This window comes from Stigmatopora nigra, chromosome 6 (assembly GCF_051989575.1).
Source record: "Stigmatopora nigra isolate UIUO_SnigA chromosome 6, RoL_Snig_1.1, whole genome shotgun sequence".
NCBI classification, from domain to species: Eukaryota; Metazoa; Chordata; class Actinopteri; order Syngnathiformes; family Syngnathidae; genus Stigmatopora; species Stigmatopora nigra.
The window spans coordinates 2,531,648-2,541,458 of record NC_135513.1 but is presented as its reverse complement, the minus strand read 5'-3'; the positions used below and the strand labels follow the sequence as shown (position 1 = coordinate 2,541,458).

Below are 9,811 nucleotides of genomic sequence, written 5' to 3'. Positions count from 1 at the left end.
GAATTACCATCATCCAGAAATTTGGGTGTTCCACCTGGAAATACCAAGGACCGGAGGTGTAAACGGTCCTTTGGTTACTCATAGCTCCCAAGCTTTTCCTACTGTTCAGCACAAACTCTTGTTATGCTAATTGAGGCATACAACAAGAAGGGACATTTGAGTCACTGTGGAACTGGTCTTTGTGCTCCCTTGTATAATTTGGAAAAAAGTGTGCTTTCTGTCATGTGTTACTTGTTTTGGTGTCTTCTTCTGGGGAACAGACCTGGCATCTTTTGTGTTTCTTTGACCCTATGTCCACTGGATCCAAATTGGGTAGATTGTACAGATGTTTCCCTACACATCAAAGTGCCCAAATTTCACACACCTGATCTTCACCTAAGATGAGGAAAATTCACACGTTTTCATGAGGAAAAATAAAAAATAAATAGCCAGTACATTTTGTAACACAAAAACTGAAATAGGTCAACTTCACCCGTAACATGATATGAACTTTTTTTTTAATATTCCTATTACCTAATGATAATAACATACATTTTAATTTATAACTCTTTTGATTAGATGTGTATTAAAAAATGAGAAGTTGTGTGTGTGTGTCTGTGTGTATGTCTGTGTGTATGTCTGTGTGTGTGTCTCTGTGTGTGTGTCTGTGTGAGTCTGTGTGTGTGTCTGTGTGTGTCTGTCTGTCTCTGTGTGTGTGTGTCTGTCTGTGTGTGTGTGTGTCTGTCTGTGTGTGTGTCTGTCTGTGTGTGTGTGTGTGTCTGTCTGTGTGTGTGTCTGTCTGTGTGTGTGTGTGTGTCTGACTGTGGTTGTGGGTGGGTGGGGTTGGGGGTGGGGTGGATGTGTGTGTGTGTAGGCTTTTTCAATAGAAAACAAGTGGCCAAAAAAACTTGGGTTTTCCAGTGTTAATGGACTGGTGGTAGGGTAATACTTCAGGACCACAAGGGGGCATCAAGTGACTTTATCCTTCTGCAAACCAACTGCTTTGTCAATTTCTCTTAATATTTTTTTGTACATTCCTGTTAGCGCTACCAGGGTAGAGAGACACATAGTATATAAGAATTTCATTGGCTCATTCATTTGTCTATTGGCACGAGGCGAGGGACACCCTATATTGGTGGCCAACCAATGGCAAATATAGAGCATGTTTACAACATTTTACTACTTTTTTTATGCTGACAAATGTGTTTGACTAGTTGCTTTGCTCAAGTCAGATACACATTCTGGTGATTACCCACAAGTATTGATGTTTTCAGTGTTGTACTTTTTAGCCTTTTTTATACTTTGTTCTTCCTATTTTTTTTCTCTTTCCGTGGCAGCCATATGTGCCAACGGAGGAGGAGCAGATGGCTCCGCTGCCTCCCAACCCTTTCAGCGGGCTGTCAGAAGACTTACAGTTATACCACCAAAATGAGGAAAAGCAGCAACCAGATCTCGGTAGGTGGTGCAACAAATTCTAATCAAGTTCACACTGAGCATTTTTAAAAAGCATGAGAAAAGTAAAGAATGAAAAATAGAGAAAAAGCTATCACAGCAGTCTACATTGTACTCAGCTGCTGTCACCATTCATTCAATATATGTATGTTTGCACATAGAGTGCAGAAGTACAGTGCAAGTGCATCTGCCAACATGACCAAAAGGGGCAAAATGTACCGACAGCAGGTCTTCACACCCGCCTCATGGCCGAACCGTTGCTATGACACGCTTACCCTGGCAGTCCCGTGAATCCCCACTAGCCTTTCTGGATGCCAGCTGTAGACCGTCTGGACTGACCAAAAAACGTGACTTTATTTCATACACAGGGGCCCCAAATATTTTACATGAATTTTCCAAATGATAAGAGTCTATTTTTAATCCAGATATATCCACCTTTCACATCCCACTTGGGTGCGAGTAAATTTTCAAGTTTAGCATGAATTATTTCAGGAAATCCAACGAGTCACAGGATGTCTACAGGACTCCTGCAAAATGGGACTCGAAATCTTAATAATCCATTGATTGGGCATAATGGGAATAAGAATCAGCCGGAGCAGGAACACATTAGTAGATGATGTTGATTACAATGTCTTTTGAGATCAGAACTACACAAAGGCAGAAGTTTTTGTAAGAAATAGCAGATACTGTTTTAAACCTTGCTTTATAAAATATATAAACAACAACCATGGATCCACCCCATTTTGATAATTAGGGTGGTCAATGGGGAATACCAACAATATTACATACCGTTGTTTTTTATTTTTCTCCCGGAAAACATGCCTGGAAGTTTCTTATAACCTACAGTAGCTTCAATTTTCGCAGTTTCACTATATCGTGGATTTTTTTTCTGAAATAAAAAAAAGAGAATTCCTAAAAATGTCAAAATTCCCCGTGAAACTCGGAAGCGGAAGACAGATGAAATATGACAGCTACTCCTTCGGCGCTGAAATGGTTGGCACTCAGCCAGCGCCAAAGAAGAAACGATAAGCGAGATGCACTACCTATTACCATTTCATGTTTTGTTGCGAGTGAACATTGTATCAACATGGAAAAAGGCTGACTTTTTGAGTTGCTGTTGAAAATGCTTCCTAAAAATTAACATTCCTTGATATGCTAAAGGCGCACGACATTGCGGCAGAACTGAATCTACACTTTTGTGCATCATTCAGTTGGTCGGATATCAAAGCTTCGTGTAACCTCAGACCATTCATAAGTAGAGGTACCACTGTATGCTCCTCTTTGTTGGCAACGTTGAACATGATTTCCAGGTGGGCCAGTGTCCTCAGAGGTGATTTGGTGATAAACAAACTTATTGCTGGTTGGTTGTAGCTAGAGGCGAGAGCAACAGAAATAAAACCATTTCCTATTGGTTTTATTCGCATGAGATGCTTGCATCACACACACACTTACTATTTGCCACGTTGCTTTGCCCCGAATGAGAGAAGTGGCCCAACAGTGACAACATTAAACTAGGGCATCGTGAAAACCAAAATTCAGATTTTAAATTTGCTTAAAATGAAAATTGCCAAAAATCAGACCGCAGAAGTTTCTGCCTATAACTCAGAGATTTAGCACTCACTAAGCTTGTTTCCATGTTTCAGCACTTACCCCAAACTAATTTCATGTATTTAGAAGCAAATCATCAAAATTAGTCCCTCCGATGCATGTTTGAATCTTATTCTTATTTATTCATTTATTTATTTTAATATTTCACACTGATGAAATCTTTCACAAAAATAAATACATATTGAAGTATACTCCTGTTAAAAAGTAATGTCCAACAAAGTAGTACATCCCACTCTATAAAAATGCTTTTAAAGGATCAAATTAGGATTTTGTAAAATTTTCAGAAGAACATCTGTCAACGTCTAAATCCGAACTTGTATGTTATCTCTAATCTCTCTTGCCTTGGCCTTCATTCCTCCCACCCGCTCCTGACCCTTTCTTCCAATCCCTGCACCCTCACTCAACCTACTTGCCACTGATTCAATCTCCTCTGCACCACCAATCCGCAATCTGGTCATCCTTGCTATTTACCATCACCACCCCCCGCAGGTGGTGAGCACAAGCTAAACTACAATGATGGCTCCATACTCTCTCAGTCTCTTTCTTTCGTGCAGTCCCCACAAAGCACTCCAACAAAAGGTATAAAGGCATTGTGTCAGAGCTATCCCTACAGATGAGCCACAAAACCAAATAGTCATGTGCCGATCCAGTACCCGATACAGTAATCCCTCGAATATTGAGGTTAATGTAGACCAGACATGGCCGCGATAAATGAGAAACCGCGAAGTAGAATCACCCCGATTATAAATACCGTATTTTCACGACTATACGGCGCACATAAAAGTCTTAAATTTTCCCCAAAATAGCCTTATAATCCAGTGCGCTTTATATATGGACCAAATACTAAAATTGTTAATAAAATAAAATCAATCGATAGGACAACTACGGGAAGCAGCCCCCGACTGCTATTTTCCCGTAGATAAAGTACTGCGCAGTAACTGCTGGGATAAATAGTTATTAATTCACCCAGTTCTTCAATACACCGTATGACAGCGAGCAAACTAATTTGGTGCTCGCCATCATTTCGGCTGTATTTACAAAATAAATCCTGCCGCTAGATGTTGGCGTCAACAGAGCATTCAAAGCTAGACTATATATATATGTGTGTGTGTGTGTGGGGGGGGGGTGTGGGTGGGTGGGTGTGTGGGTGGGTGGGTGTGTGGGTGGGTGGGTGGGTGGGTGTGTGGGTATATACTTTCTCAGCTGCTTGCTTTACTTTGAAATCCTTGCAGATTACACAATCTGTTTCTCCTTTATCCATATTAAAAGAAGCCCCTCCCTCTTGTATCACTGCACAGCTTGAAAAAGACCACCTAGCGGCCGCATCGTATGCTCGAATGTTAAACTTGTCTTGTATCTCAGGGGAAAACTTTGCTCAGAATTTTCCTCGTCTCTGAAATTTCTAGTATGTTGGGACACTTGTATGTCAAGGTATTACTGTATAGTCGATATATGTTTAGCTTCCAATTTCTTTTGTGATGTTCTGAACTACTACCGTATTTTCTCGCATATACGCCGTCCCGTATAAGTAACTCAAAGAAATGATGACTGAATGAAGGGTATGGGTTATCTGCGCACAAATTATACATGCAAGAAACTGCAATGTGACAAAGACGAAACGCCATAACGCAAGACAATGCGGCCAATACAGTCATTTATTTCAAAGAGAAGAGATAAAACGCTAAACAAAATGTATTTTGACGTTTATGAATGAAATTAAAGAAAAAAAGTGGTATTTTGCATAAAACACGGAAAAACTTACTTACTTATTGCTATCCTACCGTTGTTAAACGTGCTTTCATAGACCAGATGCGAGGAACTTTTTAAAAATATCAATTTTTTTTGTAAATACTGTTATTTAATTTTAGGAAAAAAAAGTTTACTATAAGTTAAGTACTGCTATTATAGTTAGTCGTTGTATCCACATCAAAACACAAAATATTTTATTGTGTAGTTGTTCACTTACCTGACCTTAGTGCAGTCGAGTTTGCTCGAGTTCGTCTGGGATGGGATCCAGGACCTCTCGTGACACTTGAGGGTATAAGCGGTACTGAAGATGAATGAATGAATTATGATTTCTCATCTAAAATGCCTATAACTTTAACAATCCATCCATTTTTTCATTGACATGACGCCTGGTCCTCTTCTCCTGGAAGTCAACCACTTGGGCATAATGAACGGCAAGGACAACCACCGTGTCGCAGATGACGACCTCTGCAACCAGGTCAGCCTGCTCAACACCAGCAAAGAGAGCGTGCAGATCACAGTGTGCCCGGATGATAACATCAAGGAAGTGTTGTCCCAAGAAAGCTCGCCCTCCAAGTCACCCAACTTGAAGAAGAAAAAGAAATTCCGCACGCCTTCTTTCCTCAAGAAAAACAAAAATAAAGAGAAGATGGATCCCTGAGGGGCATTGAGATGATAGAAAGCAGACTAAGGAGAGTTTACCACCTGTTTTAGTCTTCTTATATTGTCTTTTTCTAACAGAAATCTCTTTTAATCCTCTAGAGATTTTTATTTAGAAAGTTTGGGGGGGGGGCTTGCCAGACAGACCTCCAGACAATTTAAATGTGGTCAAGGCATATTCAAATAATTTGCGTGTGAGGTAATCTGAATTCAATCATTGTCATCCTGAAAAACTGGATTTATTTCTCCTGCTGCTTAAATGAGGATTTTTTAAATCTATCAGTGCCAATGATGATCATAGACACCTCTAAAGCTGCAGCTAACCTACGGCGTGGTTCTTTTCACCCTTTTTAATCAAATTTAAGGGTAAGGAGCAAGCTAACTTTAAGCAAAAGAAAAGCACAGAAACACATGCACATAAATACACATCCAAACAACTACAAATTATGAATTGAAAACAACTTAGCATTAAATAGGTGCTTTATCAAAAATAATCGACAGCATGACATCGAAATGCATCCACTGCCAGTTTAAGTGAAAGGGGGGGGACATTGAGTGTAATTGTCATAGGCATGCCTTGAGTTCATTTTTTTCTCTCTCCCTTTTCATATATATATATATATATATATATATATATATATATATGTATGTATGTATGTATGTATGTATGTATGTATGTATGTATGTATGTATGTATGTATGTATGTATGTATGTATGTATGTATGTATGTATGTATGTATGTATGTATGTATGTATGTATGTATGTATGTATGTATGTATGTATGTATGTATGTATGTATGTATGTATGTATGTATGTATGTATATATATATATATATATATATATATATATATATATATATATATATATATATATATATATATATATATATATATATATATATATATATATATTTATACTCACACACATACATATACACGTATACACATATACATACATACATTATACATAACTTTTTGGGAAATTTATCGGCTTCCTGTTAGTTGGCTGTGTTTTGTTGATTTTTGGACATTCTCAGGTTAATTACTGCTAGTTTTAAGGTATATTAAGGTTCCTTGATGACATTTATGACAACCAATTTGACTACAGGAGCTTAAAGTATGGCTTTGACTATGGATAGGAAAATAAAATAAATCAATAAAAGTATTTGATTATGTTTGTAAAGTATAAAAGAACTACAAATTCCCTTTCAGACAGAAGAACCTCATGTGCCAGATCGGACCTCCTAGTGGGCGGTGTTGTGGCCCACAGGCCATAGGTTTATTATTTTTCAAGTGTTCAAATGACCTAAAAGCACCTATTTATTTTTTACTTTTAAAATCTAAATGTGGCCCTCAAGCAATTACATTTAAAAATAGAAGTTGTGTGAGCGGCTCAGCAGATGATACTGATTGGATAATACCTCACCAGTACACAAACGCTAAGTGTGACCATGGTAGAGGTAAAATCTTTAGCCCGAAGCCGAACCGACCCGAATTTCATTTAAAATGTCAATACATTACTAAAAGAAAATTATACCACTTAAACAATGTGTGGTCTTTATCGCTGACTTTTGTTTTTTTAAATAAATGTCTTCCAAATGTATACTAAAACAATGTGTGGATACCAAACTAAGCTGTACTTGTTATAAAGTAATCTGAAATAATGGATAAAACAGAAGGTGCGTGTTTGCTTCGGGCTCTGGCCTGCAAATCAAGTTTAATTCCTCAAGTTCAGTCGGGTCTCGTTTTCGGACCCCCGGGTTTGGTCGGGTCGGATTTTTTTGGCCCGATCTTACCTCTACCATTAATGCCACGAGATGCAGAAATTATTTTTTCTTCCCCTCTATGCTGTTATCATAAGCAGCCTCTCGCGTCTCGGCCCCCTGGCTACCTCGCATGCTCATGTCATCTCATTTTCTGAACTGCTTTATCATCCAATTTCCACTATTTTGCTAGGTAGGACACTGAAGTGGCATGTGGTCACAATTGTGCAAGCAATTAACCAAGAAAAGTCCTGGACAATTGAGTCAAATGATGACCCAAAAAAGAATCAGTATGATGTAGGAGAAAATGTAAGGCTTCGGTTGTGCAGAGGCAAAATTATTATTATTATTAAATCGTGGAATGACTAAAAGGTCTATATGGATGGTGTATTAGGGCCACACTTGAAGGTGAAAAAAATTGTGACCATTCAACTAGAAAGGTTCCATCATTTAAAAACGTAAAATTGTTCAAATACTTTCACTGATATCACAATTTTGTTCTTTCTAATATTTTCCAATATTCTTGTATTTTTTTTTAATCTTGTAATGTTGCATCTATATTCTTGTACCAATAAAAATTATGATTGTGCTTTTTTTTATTCCTACCATCTTGTATCTTTACATAAAACTTCAATTTTGTTCCCAGGAAATTCTGCTTTATTCACTTTTTCCCACAGGATTTCATTTTTAATATTATGACAATTTTATTATTTATTATTGTATCTTTGGCTGTTGTATGCTTAAATTTCCGCTCAATTGAAAATGATATAGGAGGCATAGTAATGTTTTCTGTCTTTAACCTCCTAAAACCCAGACGCTTGCAAGGCAGGCATTTTTATTTTCTCTTTGGTATTTAGGCTAATTGGGACCTGATGAGTGTAAAAACAAAGAATTATCTTTATACATTATGTAGTTTCTGAGAGAAATGATGTCCACATCATAAATGTGTTGTATTTTGTTTTTCCTTTTCAGTCTGTCCCTAATACTTCACTTTAGAAAATGAAGTATGGAGCAGGGTTGACTTGTGTAAAGTGGTGATATAATAATCCTTATGTTTGTATGTAATGTAAAACAATATTGTATTGTTTTCTGGGCAAGGGGTTGTCATCCAAGTACGGCTTCTAATGACCCTGATGGGTTCTCCTCTTTATCCCCCGTTGAACTATATGCCCCAGACTCTCGTGGCAACTCTGCTTCATTCTTGTAGAAGCAACATTTCAGGTGAAATCCGAACCCTATCCGCCTACTTGTGTCTTCACTTGGTTGTGTGTAGTTTTAGATGGGATAAACAATGCATAACATACATACCTGCATATTTTGAGAGAACTCGGTGAATTTCTCAACTTTATTATCCTCCATTTGAATGGCTTTATTTATTCTATGTTTATGAATCATGAGCTCAAATTGCTTCTAGATCACCTAGGTTACTTTCCTTTCTTGCACCTGGTATTTATTACTCATGCCTCCCAATCCCTTTTGTGCTTTTTAAAAAATATTTCCTTTGGCATGCCACAATGAGCCATACTGGTTTGTGATCTTTGACCTATCCCCCCACCATCTATGAATGTTCATCGATTGGTTTTGCTAGGTTTATTGCTAAACTGAACATTCAAAAGTAAACTGTATTTTATCAAAATAAAACCTCATTGTCATCATTCTTTTGCTTCCATGTGACTCTTCATAGGATTACTGTTATGCTTCACTTCGCGGCTTAAACTTTCGTGTCTTCACTACATCGCAGATTTTTCCTAAGGTAGTATATAAAAACTATAGAAGAATGAACATAGAATAGAGGGGGAATTGGCGCTCCAAATATCATGCAGTAGCTAGATGCTTTGCGTCTTGCCATTTTCTCTTTTATTGCGAGTGAAATTCCCATCGCACATATCACCTGTGAAAACAAGGCTTTTACTCGAACGAACGTTTCCCATTGAAATGAACTAAAAACTAATTAATTTGTTAAAACCCTCTGAAAAAACACCAAAAACGGGATATTGGATTGGAAAAAAAATGTTTTAGTTCTTCTAAATCGCCATCTATTAACAAAGTAACACACAACTAGTGGTTTAATAGTAATAAAATGGGTTTAATAGAACTAAAATTAGACAGATTTGCGGAGGGCACAGAGAGGGACATAGAGACATTTGGGGGAGGGACGGCGGGTTAGGGTGCCAAACAAATTTAAATTAATTTGGATTAATATATACAGACAGACTCAAACATACATTTAGTGCAACTACACAAAACTGAATTCTAATTTAGTTGTTTTTATTTTACCTTTGCTCCCCGGGTCGGACGTTCAGCGGGAGTTTATAAAAGGAACGCATCAAGAGTTTTTTGTTTTTTCCTTCCCTTTTCACAAAATCATCAATAATAACCTCATACAATTGAAATATGTGGGAATATAGCCATATTTTACTCACCAAAAATCATTTTTAACTGTTTACTAGCCATTCTCCTTTCTTTCCTCCTTCTTTTCTATCGCCATCGAACCTAATGCTGAAAGTCGAGCCTGTCCTGTTGTATTTCCGGCATGTTTTTACTCGATTTAGTGTTGAAAATGTTTGTTCCTGTTAAACCTGTCTAAATGATGTCCATCT

At 37.6% G+C, this 9,811-nt stretch overlaps 1 protein-coding gene across 5 annotated transcripts in view; it reads left to right on the top strand.

Annotated features, from left to right (window-relative positions):
• LOC144197678 (gamma-adducin-like) overlaps positions 1-6,177 on the top strand; it is a 54,099-nt gene extending 47,922 nt beyond the window's left edge. Inside the window, exons 12-14 of one of the 5 annotated variants that reach the window (XM_077718205.1) lie at positions 1,317-1,434; positions 3,529-3,618; positions 5,196-6,177. In XM_077718205.1, the coding sequence (XP_077574331.1) occupies positions 1,317-1,434; positions 3,529-3,618; positions 5,196-5,446 (459 nt within the window). In that variant the 3' untranslated portion in view covers positions 5,447-6,177. The remainder of the gene's footprint in view (positions 1-1,316; positions 1,435-3,528; positions 3,619-5,195) is intronic. The other 4 variants (XM_077718204.1, XM_077718203.1, XM_077718208.1 and 1 more) reach the window with 4 other exon arrangements.
• The last annotated feature ends 3,634 nt before the right edge of the window (positions 6,178-9,811 follow it).